This window comes from Homalodisca vitripennis, chromosome 8 (genome assembly GCF_021130785.1).
Source record: "Homalodisca vitripennis isolate AUS2020 chromosome 8, UT_GWSS_2.1, whole genome shotgun sequence".
Classification (NCBI taxonomy): domain Eukaryota; kingdom Metazoa; phylum Arthropoda; class Insecta; order Hemiptera; family Cicadellidae; genus Homalodisca; species Homalodisca vitripennis.
The window spans coordinates 17,202,050-17,222,223 of record NC_060214.1 but is presented as its reverse complement, the minus strand read 5'-3'; the positions used below and the strand labels follow the sequence as shown (position 1 = coordinate 17,222,223).

Sequence of the window (20,174 nt, the reverse complement as noted above, 5' to 3'; positions counted from 1 at the left end):
CCAGAAATAAGTCTTCTATTCTGTTTCTATAAATGTAATATATGTATGTATTATTATTTCTTTAATTCTGATAGTTTATTATCTGTGCCTACCGCACCATCCTGTTCACTCCACTACGTTATTGGTCCTCCTCCGTAGACTAATGGATATAGTCTCGGCTCTCTAACTGAGAGATCACGGGTTCAAATCCCGGGGAGGGTCCATCAGGTATAAACATGAAATAGCTAGTGATCAATGAAGCCGTCATAGCTTAAAGCTGAGGCTTAAAAAAATACGTTATTGGTTTCTCATTAACGTACTCGTATACCAGAAAAGCGTTACCAGAACTGGTCCGTGCCTAGCCTCTGCTTGCACGATAATTGCCTCAGCAAGGTTACTGAGTAACATAATACCAGAAATACGTTATGAGAACGTCAAATGATTCAGCCCGCCTGTTACTAAAATAACAGTGTTACTGGTAACGTAACACGTTATTCTGGTAATAAGTTGCCACTGAATAACGATGTACCGACAATAATACTTTATATACCGTCCATCACTAATTCGGACCCATTCTTTCGGAGGTATGACGTTAGGTGCTTTGAGGAAATTGTCGGTTTTGTGGTCTTTGTGCTATGCTCTGCTAACGCTTTGAGTTTTATATCCTTTTGGATTTGGTCATGGTGAAGTGAAATACCAAGCTGAAAAAAAGAGTCGATACCGAATGACGAGCTCCTCACGTGTGGAATTTAATGGGGTGATCAACCGAGGCGGAGAGAAAGAGTGGGGATGGAGGGGCCCCTCCTGCCAACTACAGATAGCCCGTGTATTAGAATAGTGGAATTGGCAGTCCGCGCGTTCTCGCTCTGTACTCATCTGAATTTAATTTAGTTCAGCACCTGGCAAACCTATTAAACTGTATCACTGTATTTTCAAACCCCTTTCCGTAGTTTAGTACAGCATACATATATTTAAATTACATTTTTCAAAGCTGGATGTTGCAGGATGCAGCACAATTTAATTATTGCAGGCAATCAATGTGACAAGCCTCTTAAAATGTACCACTGTGTTTTTAGCTTCTACTCTGAATTAAACACATTTCAGTAATTTGGTACAACAACATATATATATATATATATATATATATATATATATATATATATATATATATATATATATATTACATTTTTAAAGCTGGATGCTGCAGGACTCAGCGCAATTAAATTTATTTCATTAAACCTTGATTTTACAACGTAATTAATGGCAGGCAATTACTCTTGTCTACATACAAATAAACCAATACAACGGAGTATCGAAAGACCCAAAAAGACGTAAGGAAGTCTAATGTAACAAAGTAACCTCGTTACATTCAGTGGCGTAGCTATAAAACAGACAGAGAAATATATTGCTATTGCTATAAGTTAAAATTTGATCGTAATAATTTGAGGTTACTAAAATATGAATACTTAACAAAGTGTTTCAAATACTAAAGTTCTCAAAAGAAAATACGATAAGATATCAAAGGACATGCCACAGAAAGGAGATATGAGTCAACCAACACTGCAACCCTGCACCTGGCGTAGAAACGCTGGCTTGACTTATCAACTATCCAGCCACTTCCGTTTCATCCCAAATTGGACTGGTCTTCCCTCCAAAAATTATAAATAGCTCAGAACTAACAATCAATAATTTTCAGAACGTCTCATCGAACAGTAGCAGTGGTGTGGTGTGTGTACTACACACACACACACACACACACACACACACACACACACACACACACACACACACAAGTTTCTTTTTTAATCTTTTTTAATACCCTTAGTTTATTACAGCTATTACATAAGTAACTCTTATTACAGATTTTGTAGTGTAATTATTAATTTATTTACTACCAATTAAGGACTCCACATTATAATATGTTGCTTTTGCCCTATTAATTTGAATATATTCCAATAGCACAAAAAGATTATGACATTTTATTCGTTGTGCACCATCTCACATTTTGTAAAGTGTCTTTGGAGTTATAAAGAAAGTTCAATATTAATATAATTAATTCGATATAATTTCTATGTTTTGCAGATATGTTCGGATATAAAACGACTCATTAATTCGTATATAAAACGACTCATTAATTCATAAGATAATAGAAATCAGAACCGTTCCGAACTGAGGTCGCTATCAGCCGCATGTACAGAGTTTGTCAGGAATTTTCGGGATTTATCGGTACTGCTCGGCTCTGCTCGGCTCTGTCCCCACTCTTTCTCTCCGCCTCGGTTGATCACCCCATTAAATTCCACACGTGAGGAGCTCGTATACCGAATGTGGAGTGTGAACTTCAAAGTCAATTTCTGTTGTTTATACAGGTCATTATTGAGGTTATGTTATGACAATATGAATTGAGAATAATATCGTTTCGTTTTGGAAGAAGTGGTAGAAAAATGACACAGTAAAATTTTAACGTTTTCCTTCTGATTTTATATTTATAAATACAAGTGTAAGTCAATAAGAACGTGGTTTAAAATTATTTTTAGGTTCTAATTTTAATGTTTTTAGTATAAATACAAGCTTAAGTTAATAAGAACGTGGTTTTAAATTATTTGTAGGTGCTAATTTTAATGTTTTTGGTACCAGGTAGGACAGACTAGGCCACTAAAGCACCTGCCTTTTGTGGTAGGAGCATTGCTAGTGAGTTATGTTCATATACTATGACCAGTATCAATATTCTTCAGGTAGGGTACGATAAGCGGACCCGGTTTTTTATATCGAAGAATGTAACCATCGATACCTAATATTCGCATCTTAAATCCTAGACTATCAATCGATCTAAAAGTATCTATAGTCCTATATGAATATTAATTTAATATTTACAGTGGTCAAACAAATTATTATAACCAAAATTAGGAAAACTGAAGATGACCATACTTGCTACTCTCACTGTTACAGTTGTTTCTTTCCCACAAATTTCACATAACGGGTTTTTCGGTACGAATACAACATGTTGAAGCCACGAAAAACATATCTTATTTCAAAGCAGTGTGGTGTAGTTTCTAAAATTGACTGCAATTTTTAATAATCAAATGTTAATTATGTAAAATTGAAATATTACCTTACGTGTATTCTTTGAAAGTGTTACAGCTGTTGATATTGATTATTTAAGTTAATTATTCAAAATAATTAATCAGTATCGATTGATTATATCGATGGTTATGATTAAGTAATATCCTTTGCCAATTTCAATATAAAAAACCGGGTCCGCTTATCGTACCCTACCCTATTCTTCTTGTACATTTTTGTATTAAGTGTATGTGTAGTTAAAGAAAGTAGGCTAGGGATAGTGAACTGAAAAAATTATCAAATTCTATTATTATTATTATTGTTTTTATTCTGCCATATCTGAATCTCAATAACCTAATATTGGGTAGGGTCCAATAAGCGGACCCGGTTTTTTATATCGAAGAATATAATCATCGATACCTAATATTCGCATATCGAATCATAGACTATCAATCGATATAAAAGTAATAACAATCATATGTTTAAATTAAAATGTGAATTTAATGATAACAAATAATAAATGAACATAACCAAAATCAGGGAAACTCATAACTTTAACTAAATGTAACAGAACGAAAAACGTTTTTACTAAAGTTGTGTCCACCATTACCTTCTTTTTTTGCATCTGAAGACGACCATGTTAGCTCCTCTGACAGTTACATTTGTTACCTTTCCACAAATATCACATAATGGATTTTTAGGTACTAACCCAACATCCTGAAGCCATAAAAAACATATTTTATCGTCTTTTAAAGCAATTTCGTGAAGCTTCCTAAGATTGACGGCCATTTTAATACACAATGTTACGTGAAATTTAAAATATTACCTTGTATTATTAGAAAGTGTTTACAGCTGTTCATATAGATTATTTAAGTTGTTAAAAATAATTCATCAGTATCGATTGATTATATCGATGGTTATGATTAAGTAATATCGTTTGCCAATTTCGATATAAAAAACTGGGTCCGCTTATTGGACCGTACCCCTAATATTTTCCATGGCTCTCTTTCCATTCAAGTTCTCTTTTCAGCAGAAAAGATCTTAACTCTGGAGCTGCCAGTGTGTACCAGTGGCCCCGCCTCTGTCTTTTAAAATGTTATCAGTATTGTGTTGTACCGACTCAATTTTTTCCCCCGAACTTAAGGTGGAATGTTCACATGAAATTTTCGTCTAGTAACTGTCAGATAAGCTACTTACATACTCCTTTACAGTCTACTTGTATTCAAGACGGTATTTTTTTTAAATTAGAGATTGTTGCTCTTTTAACCCTTATTTTACCTGTCCTCATGAGCCACTGACCTGTTGGAGAACCTTATCAAACAGAAAAAGTAGGAGAGTCGATACAGTAAAATGTGAATGATACTAATAAAAAGTGCAATCAATGGTCACAGACATAATTTGAACTTGCACTATCTCCAGCACAGATCCTTAAGTTCAACATCTTGTTTTAACCTTAAATGCCAGACTTTTTTTTCTTAGTACTTGTGAAATATGCCAGCCTGTTTTTATAAAATATGTGCAAAGAATTTCAGGCCAGTTTCGCCATTTTAAAAAAGTTTAAAATAGATATTCATAATTTTTTTTATTTGTCATTGAGAATTAACAAATAAGGTCTTATTTGCCTAACAATGTGCTTGTTTAAGTAAAATAATCAATAAATGGTGTATTTGATTAACTTTTAATATTTTTGTATGAAGCCTTTAGTCTTTTTTAATAAAATAGATGTTTTTTAGTTTGAACATTTAGTCTGTAATTGTCTTTTATAAGGCTTTACAGCACAAATGAGTAGGCCTTTTCTACATCTAATTAGAAATACTCACTCAACGGTCATAGCACCTACATTGAAGAACATAGTATACATTTTAGTTATTGAAGGAAATTTACTCTAAAACCACAACTTAGTTAATTCATTTTTTTAAAGAGTGTACTTATGAGCACTTATGTTTGCTTGATCTGTTGCACCTACAGGTGATGTCTTGTACTCATATTCAAAATTGTTCATATTATACACAAAACTAATAGAATAATAAAAAAACACATACAAAATTACTAATTTAATATACATAAAATGTAACACCTTGTCATCAATGAAGAGTAACACAAGGAACCTGCCAAATAATATGTCATAGCAACAACCCAAAGAATAAAAACTTTTTTACCAGTCTTTGTGATGTCTAGATATAGTATGCAGAGTTCGATTGCATTTGGTTAAATATTATAATCACATTATAAGTAAATCCAGACGTGCACCTGGATCGCACATTTAGTGTACCTCTGTGTCATGCGCTCATGGACAGACAGCAACATGCACTCGTGGCCCATGTCTGGATTAAATTGTTAAATGCTGAAATAAGCCAAATTATATGTAGTGTATGTTGTCATATTTTTTTCACTTATTGCATTATTGACACTTTGGTATTTTCCGGAGGCCACTATTTTTGTTAGAGTTTTTCTTACCAGGGACCCAAAAACAACATTGTTAAAGAAAAGGCTTTATTTGACTTGTGAAAATTGCAGGCCATTATGGTGATAGGTACTTGCTTTCTGTCGCCCAAAAGGAAGCGTCAGCAGGAAGGAAGCCACTCTGTTCTTATCTACTATTTGTTATTATCTTCCCCCTTAGTTATGCCACTCACTGCCATTTTTTTTTTCTTCTCTTAGGACAAGAAGCTTAGAAATTGCACATAGTCCTATAGACCTTCAACATTTGCGGTTAGTGATGTGCTGCTCCTGGGCATCCATATGGTTGTTCAGATTTAAGTGACACATCGACTTTTGCTGTTTCCCAGTGTGGGTTCAACTGGAAGGTATAAATAAGCCAGAAGTGATCCCTCCTGGGTTAACGGATTTTTCCGTTACAACCCAGTCCTCAAAACAGGGATACATACAAAGAGCAACACCGCAGGTTGAGCACTCGTAAGAGGTGTCCTTCCATGTCAAGAAGGTCTTCATCTGAGTGCAAACCTTGATCTTCACTAACTGAAATTTGATCACTTTCACTGTAGTCGTATATCAAATGTCTTATTTCCTCACTACGACAGACTCGTTCAATATTGTCTGCCATTTGGACAACAGTAACAAACTAGATGGTTGCTCAACAAATATATGTCACTCTCACAAGATAAATATGGCCACAGTATGCAGTATACAAGGAATGGCTAGTATAATATGACGGCATAATCTGACAGCAAAGCGATGTGTGCACAATGCTACTTTGAGTCTGTGGCTTCTACCAGGTGGCTACTGCGATCTGGTGATAAAATCTGATTACAAGTGAATGTGAGCACAAACATGGAAGTTAAGTATGTTGCCGATAGATGGAACCACTTTACAGAGTAATCTACCTAAAGGCAATCAGTATTAGCAATGCATTTACTATAAAAAAAATACAGAGGCTAAACGTCATATGACGTCCGTACTCTTTTGGGCCAGTATAAGAATATACATCAAATAACGTCCTTACTCATTATGTAGAGTTTACACGCACTTCTTAGGGTTAAAAAATGCTCTATTTCCGAAAAGAGCATCCAATACTTACTTTTTACAGAAATTAATCTCATTGGGTAGGTCATAATTTGGAATTAAAGTGGCAGTAGATTATCATTACAGGTGTTCAAACTTGCTTATTGATTTCAGCAGTTTTAGTGTGACTAACATAAATTTTACAAATACCAGAGATGAAACTCAGCAAAACCAGTGTTTCAATAGTTTTACTCGTAGATTGTTGATTTTTTATGGTTATTTGCTGAATAATAGTTTGTTTACTAATTTTTGAATTTTTAGCAGGATAATGGAGTTGGAGAGTCCAGAAAGCCCAACCGAAAGTCCTGAAAGTCCAACCGAAAGTCCTGAAAGTCCAACCGAATGTCCAAAAGTAATCGAGACAGAAGAAGTACTGTTTATTGAAGACAGGAGACCTGGTGATGTTTCCCCTTTCAAAACAACAACTAGTCATGACTGCAAACCTACGCCTGTTGAGGAACCTGAAAATTTCATCCGGTTAAACAATGATGAGTATGGAAAAATGAGTTTCTCAAGAGTCGATGAGGTTGATAATACCAAAGCCGAAGCATCACAAGCAACAAGCAATGAGACAACCAAAATTGTAAATCCGGCAGGTGACTTCTTGTTTGTTATGGAGGATCGAAACCCACAGCTTTCTGGTCAAGAAACACAATCTCCCAGATACATAATTAATGTAAGTTATTCTTCTTACTTTTGTGAAATTAATAATATTTTATGGTACCCTTCTGAACCAAAGTTAGAACTAATACGTAAATCAGTTGCCTTTTATCGATCTGAAACTAGTTATCCTAGCAATCAAACGCCATTTTCCGTTGTACACTTGCGCATTTGGTAGCGTTTTCCATGCGGGTAGGAGGATTACAGTGCAATTCTTAAGATCTGTGCACTAGCTCTGTTCCTATGTCGAATTCCGTATTGTATGTTATATTTAAACATTTTTTACAGCAACTGTAGGATGACCCCAATTGGGATTTCAATTTTTGTTTTTTTATTATGATAGCTGATTCTATTTTCCGTGAATTAGAAAATTTAACGTTTTGTTTTCTATACATATATTAATTAGTAAAAGAGCATTTCATAAGTCTTTAACAATATTAGTTTTAATGGTTTTGCTTTTTATAATAGCTTAGAAATCTTAAGCCAAATGGAACTTTAAGCAAATTAGCATTTATTTTTTCAAAGCTAATTACACACTAGAGGAAGATATAGAAATTTATATACAGGGTTAATAATATGATTCAAACAAGAGTTACTGGTCTCTGTAGTACAATTTTGATTATTTTTACTTGTAATGATTTGAATGTATTAATATTGTGTACCCTATTAGTACAAAACTATAATTTAATTAGTCTATATTTATACAAATCTTATTACATATAAAAACTAATTGTTACTTAACTGAACATTGTTTTTGCGTGGTCAGGAGAACTTCCGGAAATCACAAAACCAGAAAGGAAAGAGGAACAAGTTGGCCAACACTTGCTGGAACTGTGAGGAGACTACTCACTCTCTGCGCGACTGTCCGCACCCGAGGAATCACGCCAAGGTCGCCAGGAGCAGGAGAGAGTTTCAGGAGTCAAGGCCTGCAATGTGAGTGTATTTCTGTCGTTTCTACCTTCTACAGGATGGCACTAGTCAATTTTAGAAAGATTTTCTGTCTTTCCCAATATTCACATTGGTAACATGTTTTCACTGTTCCTGCAATATCGTTAGGTTTTAATTTTTAGCAAAGTTTGTACTAAAAGCTAAATGGCTGTGTGCCTTGTAAATAGTTAATGCAATGCACACAGTACAATGGACAGATCGTATACTGTGGGACAGTCGGTTCAGTAAAGGCTTTCGTAAAAAATTTGTTTTCAAAAAAGGGATACAATAGTCTGTTAGATTCAGATTCTTTATTTGCAAAAAATAACATTGTTCACAAACAATGGTCAAAGTAAATTATTAGGGCGTACGAAGGGCAGAAAACTTTCATCTTTCTGTGCATCGAATTGCCCTGTTTGAGGAGAAGCCATAATACATGGGTATGAAGCTGTGGAACTATTTACCAGAAGATCTGAAGAAGAGTAACACAAAGGCTTTCAGGAGTGAAGTAAAGAAGTGGCTGCTAGAAAATCCCTACTACACCATTGAAGAATATCTAGAAAGAGATGTTTGATGGAAAAAAACAAGACCAATTTATTGTATACAAATTTTAATATTGTTAGTTTTAAGGACGCTGTTACTATTCTCTATGAATATGTAAATAAAGAATATTGTCTGTTTGTCTATTCATGATATTAAAATAAACTATTATGAGAAACTGAATAAAAACTTCTAAATAGTATTCCTCGTGCAGGAGTGAGGATTTCAATGACTTAAGAGATGACATCAAGGCTTTGGAGCTTGATACTATTATAAATTACACATAACGTAGCTATGGTGGGAAAGATTGATTCAATGTGAATGTTGAGTTAAGCTCCAGTTCACCTTCCTGTTATTGCAGCGTCTTGACCTGACGCTATTGCAGACTTTACTCCTGAAATGTGGAGTCATGTTTGTATCAAGTGATGCAAAAAAAGGCGGTGGCAAAAATATTTAAAACAAACTCGTTACATTAATTTAACATCAGAGACACCTAGACCACAAAATATAGTGTAATCTAGGCAAAAAGGTATACTGTTCTTATTTTCACCATATGTAGAATAAAACTAAACCACTACTACCTCAACTTTTATTCTTCAGCCCTCATTAGAACGCAGGGTTCATGATGTATATTTTTTGTATGTAGACCACAAAATTGTTAACAAGTTAAATAAACAAATAAAAAGCATTAAAATTAATTTGTTCAGTTTATATGAAATCCTTTGGAAACAAAGATGATCATATATAACAATTGAATTATTTGATTTTCCTGATAGTTAAAAATAAATTTTTTTTACAATATTTCTGTAGTTTATTATTATCTTAGTGTTTATTTCTCGCTAATAATAGGGTTAGGATAATTCACGTTATACAACACTTTCTGTAAGCTGTAGCCAATCACGTCCAGGTGAATCCTGTGTTGATATCATTGATGTACATGTGTAGGCCTATATATCGACGGTACCATGTGGACGAGGGCCAACGGTTGGCACACCTGGTGCCAGGTCAGATGAGCAGCGCACTGCGGCGTGCACTGGGAGTGGACCCTCGAGAACTGCCCGCCCACATATACATGATGAGGAGACTGGGGTACCCGCCGGGCTGGCTGGCGGAGGCTTGCGTGTCACACTCTGGCATTACTATGTTCGATGGCCAAGGCAACCGTGAGTTGTGCACAAACCGAGCACTCTTACTGTATCGAATCAAATCTAAATATTCTTTATTCATACTGAATTACAAGAATACAATTGAATGGTGTCAGAAACTTAGAAATTAAGACCATATATTTATGACATTTTACTAAATTAAAATAAAGTATGGTCCAATATCCTCATAGTCCGTTGAACGAATAAAGGGTTTTATTTATTACATACATTTTTAGTTTGTTTTTAAATTTTGAAAGAGAACAAAATTTTTATATATTTTTTCTTATATTTATAATTTTTATATTTTTGGGTATTTTCATGTAAATGTTAATTCCAGCGGATTGTGGATTTTTCAAAAAGTGCCAATTTATCTTTCTGCCGTGTGTTGTACTGGTGACTTGTACCAATAAGCATTTGCTCTCAGATTCTTGACCTGACTGACAATATTACTTCACAAACATATAGTCCATAAACAGTAAGAATCTGTAATTCCACCAATTTTTCCTTTACTGAGGTTTGTGTCTTTAGGTTCAATACAATTGTTATTGCCTTTTTTTGTAATTTTAGAGTTGAATCAAGATTTTTGGAAGTTGTTGCTCAACATAAAGATATGTGACAACTAATTATGGAGTGTGTATGTAAGAAAAATAAATAATTTTGAAAGTTTTATAATCACATGGATATTTTAATTTTCTTATTGCATATGAACCGGAGGATAATTTTGAAAGAACTTTATCAACATGATTGCCCCAGTTGAGATTTTTGTCCACAGTTATTCCCAACAAATTTACCTCTTCTACTTGGGATATTTTAAACTCACCTGTGCTAATTGGTGGCTCATTATTTTACAGTTTTTTGTTTGGAACATCAAAAACCCAGGTTAAGTGTTAGAGAGGGCTTCTTAGCCCTAACTTCGCCTGGTAAAATAAGACATCTTTACTTTACTTTACTTTTTACAATTTTTTTTTTCTAAATTAAGGAGCAGATTGTTTCCAGTGAAATAACCAGAAAAACTTATTAGATGACTATTTATTTTGATTTTGACGCTATCCCATGAGGATGCATTAATATTTAGACTCGTGTTGTCTGCGTACAAGCATGATTTACTAGAGCAGCATAATTTTGGAAAATCATTTACATAACAAATAAATAATATTGGACCTAAAGTAGAGCCTTGCAGGACCCCATATTTAATTGTTTTTACTGAAGATCTGTAATAATTCCTGATATTTTTACCATCAAGGTGTGTTATTTGAACAAATTGTTTTGATTTTCAAGATAAGATTCAACCCAATCATATGCCTTGCCCCTTATGCCTAAATTTTGTAACTTTTTAAACAGGGATGGGTGAGATAAAGAGTCAAACGCTCTGCTTAGGTCCATAAACCCCCCATTACTTTGTTTTTTTCATCTAATAAATTGATTACTGACTCAATAAATTCTGTTGCTGTGGTGGGAACTGATTTTCCCTTTTGAAAACCACACTGGCAATCTTGGATTAAATTTGTTGTTTCTAAGAAATCAACTAATTGGTTATATAAAGCTCTTTCAGATATTTAGAATATTATTGATTTACTAATATACATATATTATTTAAATTTTTGGGGAGGTTCAACCCCCCTCATACCCTCCCCCTTAGTTACACTACTGGATCTCAGATTTCTATTTGTTATTGATTACTTTGGCCGACATTTGTTGTAAACCTATAGTATTATGATTATAATTATGTTGCAGAGGTTGCGGAGCCAGGATCAGAGACAGGGGAGATCCTGGAGAAAGGCAGCCTGGACAAGTACGATATCCGAAAAATCCATCACTATCCAGGATTTAATGTGCCTCCACCTCCAGATACTTACGATGTATGTTGACTATGATCAATTCAAAGTTCTATAGAGTGTTGTAGTGAGAAAGGCTTTTAAAAAAAGATAGTTCTGGTCAAAAAAAGTAATTTTTATTATTGCTACAAAAATAATTCAACTCATTTTGCATATATGGTGATTGTAGGTCTGTGAGAATAAAATATTATCCACTTATAAATATATATATCCACTGTAATTGGCAAGCTTTTTTAAATTGTATAAAAAGTTCTTTTATTTGGTTATCCCCATTAAACAATATACTTAAAATATTTTTACTAGCTATTACATAATTTACAAAATGATAAAGGTTACGTCAAGTAATAATACACTTTAAATTACTTAAAAATACTTTTTTGGTAAAATCTATCATGTTAAAACTAAAATATTCATCCATTGAATAAAGAGCTTTTGTTTTTTAAAGTGCAACAGACATTTTAAATTCTTTAATGCGCAAATTCGTATAAATAAATGCAACTAATTAAACAATAAATATTGCTGTTAATTTTGGCTTTTGAAGAGCTACTGTTGCTGCAAAGGTGGACACTGTAACACTAATTATTTGAAGTAGGCCTAAGTATATCATAAACAACACATCAAAATTTACACTTTTATAAAAAAACTAAGCTTTTTCAAAAGATCTTGAGAGCTTTTTACAGATATAGTATAAACATGTTTGTTCTAAAATAATTTGGAAATAGGTACATACCAAGAAGCTTTACAGGTTTTAAATAAAACTATGTACCATAACTAGGGTTTTCCTTATAGTAAAGACAATATGCTAACAAGTGTTATTGTCATTAATGACTAGATTGTTTGCGACATACCAGTCTTTAGCAAGTCATACAACATACAGGTGATTGATCATTTATCCCCTGAAAATCAGAATCTGAACATAGTAATGTTGTATCGTTCGAATGATGGACTGACAATATATGTATACTAACCTTTTGGAAACAAACGTCCAATCTTTCATTTAAATTTTATCCAAATAACAATAAAAAATAGCATCTACATGTTATTTACTAACCATTCCACCTAAATATAACAATATCTTAGGTGTATGAATAATGTCACTTTTCAGTAAGCCACTGTCTGTAACTTGTTCTGTTCCAGTTGATGTTCATTTATGTCTTGTTACATTGCTTGTTTGTTTGATTATGTTCCAGTGCTGATACAATTGTGTGCTTTGAAGGGATGAATCAACAACAAAATTACCCTTTTAGCTAAGAGCATTACATAGTGGGAGTGCCGATAGCCGAGTGGTCTGATGTTGGACTTTGGGTCTGAGTTACAGATAGCGAAGATTCAAATCCTGAGTGACCGTTGCACTTTTTATCAGTACCATCGTCCTTGTACTGTATCGACTCTCCCCCTTATTCTGTTTGATAAGATCCTCGCACAGGCCATTGGTCCACAAGGACAGGCGGATTAAGGCATAAAAGGGGATTGCCCTCTCCTTAAAAAAGTTACAATCACATTGTTAAAAATATAAAAAATGCTTCAAATGAGCTTGGTCTTGTTGGCTGGAAGTTTTTGGCACTAATGGTTCCCTAAATGGTTGAAACTAAAATATGTACAAAACAGGGACCAAAACAGACTCCTGAGGAACTCCAACAACTATCTTAAAGTAATCATACTATACATTATTTACATGAGACTTAACACGAAAGGATTCCCATCAGTGGTCTTAAGTGAACAACGGTTATATATGGCAAGATACATTTTGTCTCAGTAGAATATGCAGATAGAGTACTGACCATATGATAGAGAACATACGGAACGTCCTCTTCCTCTTTCAAGACCAATTAGTTGTTCTAATGTGAGATCTAGCTGAAGATGGGATGATTTCCAGCCAGATGTTTTATAGTCCTCTTGCAAAATTTATAATCATATTTTATGTTTCAACAAAATTAATACGTTCACAACAACGTTTAATTACTAGATTTTTCTATTTGCTGTTGATTTTTTTCAATAATAATGGTCAGAAAACCGTAATAGATTTTTTTACATTAAACGTCTATTATAAAGTGTAACGAGATTGATTAGTATGTAAGCTTCGCAGTTTTGCAGAAAACAAATTATTTCAATATGTTTTTTGCAAATTTTGTGTACTTCAAGGAGTATACAAAAAATTAATTTACCTTAAAAATAAAGCAATTGTATGCCCGACTGGGTACACGATAGTCCGAGGTATTTATTTAAGCGCGGGATAAAATTTAACAAACCACAAAGACAGGCAAACAATAAAACCGCAATAACAAATTGCACAGCATCACATTGGGTGCACAACGTGCTTTACGAAAGCTCGGTGTGTACCCAGTCGGATACACGATGGCAGTTGTGAAAGATCGCATTTACCCGATGGAGTACACGTCGTCGTGAACGTGTTAAACAATATTTTGGAGGAAAATGAGCACAGAATAACATAAACGTCCATGTATCCACTCTAAACCTATAATTTATCCATAAATAACTTAAGACAGTGTCTGTGTTAACAATTTTCTTTGTTTCCAACATTTTACATTTGGTAATTTGGCAGCTAAATATAATCTGACTTTACTAGAATATCATCTACATACATGGTAATAAATTTCATCTTGGGTTGTTAAATAGCCTTGATATTATATTTGATATACATTTTAAATATTGACGCACTCCTGCAACAAAATGAAGTAGTCGTTGCATTTTGTCGAAAACTGAACTACTAAGGAGACGAGAGATATATCATATTATATCTTGATTTCGATATTTATCCCTGTGAACATAAATCTGTGATGTACATGTTTTGTTTTCAATTTTTACACATAAGATATGTTATATGGATACACAATAAGATGTGAATATTGTTCCTTAACTCAAATTTTGATTAGCAAATATTGATTTGTCACACTGACACTTCTGCTCACAGGACAGTGATTTCTACAAAGTTCCTCCTTTATCTCGCCAACAAAGTGTGGAGTTGATGTTGGAGAAGTTGACGGGTCGCATCGTTGGAGGTTACAAGCGACGGAAACTGTCCCAGGCCACCAGAGACTCTATCGACGAGTCGTCACAGAGTGATTCAGAGGATATGGACTACGAGGAGACTCCCGGTACGTCTCGCCCTATAGTAGGGTGGAAAGTTCTTGTATCACTTTAATCATTAAAAATATTAACGTGCTGGTTCTCGGAAGCTGAGGAACAAGTGGTGGATCTTCTGTTTCAGTCAACTTTGGCAAGTTGTGTGCTTTATTTCTTTATTTCACTTAGGTTCACTTTTATTTTTCTTGTAATACTCTACCGTACTTTACTCAGTTATTCTCTCACTAACGTTTTTAACAGAAATACAAGCTTCCAACAGACTAAATTTGATAAAAGACAGAAAAAAACTTGATCATATTTGTTGTCCTAGGTCTTATTTTTGTATTAGGCCTAAGTGTTTTAGCGGCTTGAAAATTATGCGTAATGTCGAAATATTTTAACACGTAAGGCGTGATGATCAAGTAATTTAACCGTATACTTATAGTCCTGTATGTTCACATTAATCAATATACAATCCAAGCAAGATTCACGACATGTCAACTTCATTGGCACAATACAAACTGAACTGTCGAATTGTGTTTTTAAAACTGTTTCACCATTTGTTTTTTGTAATCTAACTCCGGAATACGTCTCTGTGTTTGACAATTTTACATTTAAGGATTATTACAAGTTGTGAGAGTTCCTCCAGAGATTGTATAAATATATCCAACCTCCCCAAGGTGATCTATACAGAGAAGTAATAACCAAATTTAAATCTGTTCTACTTCATTACCCCTAAAACTGGTGTGTAATCCCTAGCACTGTTAATCCCTAGAAGGTGATTTGAACAGCAACAGCGGGTATCGTAAGTGTGCTATCTGCACAAGTCAGGGTGGCTGTGTGGTTTAAGGCGCGGGAGTTTGGCTTGAAGTTGCAGGTTCGATTCCTGCGCCTGGCGTTAGGGATTTTTGCGGTCTTGTGAACACTTCTGAGAGCCACTGGACTGTGGTAAAGCCGGTGGGAGGGCCCACTTTAAATTAACTGTGGTTGGCATAGGGGGAAGTTGGGACAGGATCAGTGATTTTTTTATATAAGTGCACCTGACCCAAAACTCCCATTTCGCACTCTTTATGTTTATTTTATGCTCCAAGATGCATTTATTATTAAATCATGATACTAGCTTTTAAGAGGGAAAAAAATAATTTATACCACAATAACACCCAAATTATAATATGCACAAGTTAATACTTATGGTGGGAAAACTTTACTTATACAAACTATAAATCATAAACTACGACTTTTCCAATTCCAAGGTTAACCTAAAAATGTAGCTTAATACAACACAAGCAAGTAAGGTAAATTCTTTGAACTTTATAAGCTTAGGGAGAAAAATGAATAGACCACCTTGGGATATGTAGACTGCAACAACAACTACACCATCTTGTTTGTTATTGACAATGGATAATTTTGAAGGATACTAGGATTTGGTTATTTGTCATCGTTGTATTTTACAGTTTTGAGGACTAAAATCTACACTCTTTCTAAGGTGTCATAAAACTGTATGAAAAAAGTTTAAAATGCATACAAATGATCACTTAGAATTCTATAAGAGAAAGGAAAATTCTATTTCTGATTCTTAATTTGTTATATACCGAGATAGAACCCAGTTTATTGTGAGCATATCCATTAAACAATAGCAATATAACATTACAGGTTGTTACAACTTTCTCGCTAAATTTGTTACTTAACCTCTTGTTTGTACAGAAGCGGCAGAGTTACCCGAGGACAACTGCAAGTTTGTGCCGCCACTGCCAGACGAAGAGGAACTGCCCCCTCCCCCTCCCACAGAGCTGCCCCCTGAGCCTTCTCAGTCAGACGACTCTCAGTCTCAGTCTCAGTCACTGTCAGTCTCGGTGAGTCGGTGTACTCTCTCCTACGTCTCAAAACTCCCGATACTATCCTTTGTCGGAACTGGTTTCTTGGTTCTTAAACACCATTATTTAAACCTCATTGAAATGAATTCCTTACTATTAGGATCTATAATAGAGATCATTAACAAATTGTTTAAATCGGTTTTACCTAACCTTTTACGAATGTCTGTCTTACCACATAACATTGGATTATAACATAATCTCAAAATATATCCTGTACTAAGTACAGACTTTAATGCATAATATTTAGAAGCATACAACGTTCATATTTGTTCTCTTTCTTACATGTCATGTCAGCACTGCTGTCATAGAAAAAAGCATGGTCGTCCGTTGACGCTTTCCGACCACACAGTTTTTCATCATTAGTGCCGTATCTAGTGTTTTATTTATATAGAATTAAATGTGATGACAAAATATATTATCTTATTCTTAGGGTAATTGAAACACAATATTGTAATGCTTTAGACTTATTCTCAAAAAGTTATATACTTTTCGCGGTGAGTTCTTCATTCTTGCTGTTGTTACAATTTTCTGAGGGCGATATAAACAGCGTCCCATTTACTCTGCTATTTTCGCAAAATGCAACAACTGCGATTGCAGCTTAAACCTTGCCACCACTTAAGTATACACAACTGGTGTCTTGACTATCATCAATTATCAGACCAAAACTGTAAACAATATGAAATGATTAATGTCTTTGTTATAGAAATGAAGTTGGACTTAAAATTCCTCTTTTCCACTTAACCTCTAATTTGTTGCCTGAAGTTGGCTATCCACAGTGAATCCGAAATATTTCAAGATTAGAATTTTGTTAGTGCTTTTTTCCCAAAGTTTAACCTGGAAAACCGTGATGTCAGTATAATAGCTAATAGACAGCAAACTCGGTGTAGTAAAACTGTTCATTTTTCCTAGACTATACCGGTAAACAGCTGTTGCTACACAATATAGCTGCAGGAAACAATATCATGGAGAAACGTGATCTGGATGTAAAAGAACATATATCTATTAGAAATAGTATTTACAAATTTGAAGTAATGTAAAAAAGTGGAAGTGATACATATAAATTCAAACCTAGGAGTGGAAAACAAGAACAAGTAAGATACCATCTGGCTTTCTCCAAACATGTTGTAAATTCCTCCTACTTACATTGTTATAGATTATTCTTATATACTAAGTTGAGCCAGCCGAATCATCTAATAGTAGCATCCGGCCAAATTACTGGAAATGCTAATCTAGTTATTAACCATGGATGTGCACAAGCTGTGTATGAGTGAGTCGGTTGCTAACAATCTCGTAAATGGTCATGTGAAATAATCACTTTTAAATATGTGGTCCGTAAATCTGACTTTGTAAAGCTACATTTCTCACAAATTATGTAACCTGGATCTGAACTTAAGGATTCTCCTCTCTGAGAAAAAAGGATTTAGATACCTAAATTCGATACCAAAAACGTACCAGTAGAGCTACAATTACAAAAGTTAAGTGTCTGCTGTTTATTTCTGCATTTATATATATTATATACAAGGTAGTGGTATACCACACCATGTGTCGTGTAACAGGCTTTGCTGAGGTTGCATGACAAATTTTAAGTCCATAGCTCATTTCATTCTTGAAATATCCCACAAACAGACAGACAAGCAGGCATCATACAGAAAAGAAATATTTACATCCTCTCGACAGACAAATTGCATCAGCTTTCTCGATGATACTCTGCCAATTTCCATAGTTAGACATGCACCACCATAGAACCCTTGACTATATAGAAATGAAGCTTCACGCAAAATTTCAAGCCTGTAGCTCAGTTAATTTTCAAGATATTGTGCGGAAATGTAATTTTTCCAGTGCCATGAGTAATTAACTAATTCATGATGTTTAGATGGAGGAAATTTCGCTGACGCAGTTAGAAGAGCAGAAGAAGCTCCTGCTGGCGGAGCTGAACGATGTCTCGCCCCTGTGCAGCACACCAGAGAGCAGAATCGGTAAGATCAAATCGGTGGACTTTGGAACACCAATACTGAAGAGCGTGTCACCTTACGCCAGACTGCCTTCCGCGGACAAGTTCTCAGTCAACATCTGCGACGTTATCAACTACGAGAACCTCCCAGACTCCACCGGGAAATACGAGAAGATGAGTGGTCTCATCCGCAAGGTCCGCACTAAACTTTCGAAAATCAATAGTGATCCCTGACATCAATAGTGATCCCTGACATCAACAGTGATCCCTGACGTCACTAGTGTGTACTTTGCAGTTTAAGACTGTATATATACTGTAAGTATGTAAATCATTTGTTCAAACACCATGTACATTTTACAAGGACCAGTTGAATTTTAAAAATCTGTACATTTTATTGACAACAAATTTATTTGCATCTTGTTTTTGTGTTTTATATAGATTCTATTTAGTTTTAGTCTCATTACAGATGATTGCATTTGTATATTTGCTCACATTATTTTATTTTAAACTACTTTAATTGTTGTAATTAAATAGTGTAAGATGGCTTAAGCCAAGTAAGATGAGAAACTTTACTAAGTTGCAAGTTCAGATGACATAATATTTTTTAGTTAAGAATGCAATTAAGAATATATAATGTAAGTTTTACAGAGATATTATCCTGAATGTAAATACAAAAACCACACAAGAAACCATATAAATCTTGTGTTTATTTTCACAATATTATAATTATACTGTGTGAAAATAAATAAACTGTCTTATCTTAAAACTATTACGAATCTTGCAATTATTATTGCTTAACCTAAATTTGAATTGACAAGATTAATAATTATGTGTGACTAGTTCAGTAATACACAACTTGACTTCTCATATTTCTTAAAAAAAATATCTTAAATATTATCGCTGAAATGTATTTTTATATAAGGCTAAGCATGGAAAATCACAGCTAAGATTGAAAAATCACTTGAGCAAGTAATATTATAGTATAAATTATAATATAATATTTATTAATAATATAAGTTGAAGTGCACTTGGAGATCATACCGAGAGTATGTCAAGGACACATAGGTACATATGAGTATGCATGCCATTAAACATATTTATGTTCCAGATATCACAATGATTTTAGTCTCATTAAATTCAGGAAGTTATTTTATGTCTCTAGATGCAATATCATGAGCATAGGAAATAAAAAAAAACATACAACGTCACAAATAACATAGCTATCGTGGGAAGGGCTGATTCAATGGGAATTGATGTTGAGTTCAGCTCAAGTTCACCTTCCTCTTGGTGCAGCGTTAGACATCTGACGCTGTGACAGACTTGACTCGTGAGTCGTGTGTTCTGAAGAGATCCCAAATAAAGTCGGTGACGAAGAATCTCAAAAAAATACTCTTTGCACCGTTTCGACATCAGAGACACCCAGCCTACAAAATATTGTGTAATCTCGGTAAAGAGGAGTTTTCATTGCCTCATGTTTCTAGAAGTAACATTTTCATAATAGTAAATCTTATTTAAAATAATGAACTAATTTTTTTGGAATTTTACCTTTTGAAATAAAAAGCCTTCCATTTAGTTCAATGTTGAAAAGCTGTAAATAAAT

The 20,174-nt window shown here is 34.2% G+C and overlaps 1 protein-coding gene across 5 annotated transcripts; it reads left to right on the top strand.

Moving 5' to 3' along the window:
- The first annotated feature begins 2,292 nt into the window (after positions 1-2,292).
- On the top strand, positions 2,293-19,343 carry LOC124367366 (zinc finger CCHC domain-containing protein 8 homolog). 5 transcript variants are annotated; one of them, XM_046824130.1, is made up of 9 exons: positions 2,530-2,667; positions 6,820-7,234; positions 7,985-8,151; positions 9,631-9,848; positions 11,565-11,689; positions 14,598-14,781; positions 16,454-16,602; positions 18,497-18,816; positions 18,848-19,343. In XM_046824130.1, the coding sequence occupies exons 2-8, from the start codon at positions 6,827-6,829 to the stop codon at positions 18,806-18,808; spliced, it is 1,563 nt and encodes a 520-aa protein (XP_046680086.1). In that variant the 5' UTR covers positions 2,530-2,667; positions 6,820-6,826; the 3' UTR covers positions 18,809-18,816; positions 18,848-19,343. The 5 variants fall into 5 exon arrangements, with proteins under 5 accessions (XP_046680084.1, XP_046680083.1, XP_046680086.1 ...); XM_046824128.1 differs by lacking the exon at positions 2,530-2,667 and adding an exon at positions 2,293-2,476 and having other exon boundaries at positions 6,823-7,234; positions 18,497-19,343; XM_046824127.1 differs by lacking the exon at positions 2,530-2,667 and adding an exon at positions 2,293-2,476 and having other exon boundaries at positions 18,497-19,343.
- The last annotated feature ends 831 nt before the right edge of the window (positions 19,344-20,174 follow it).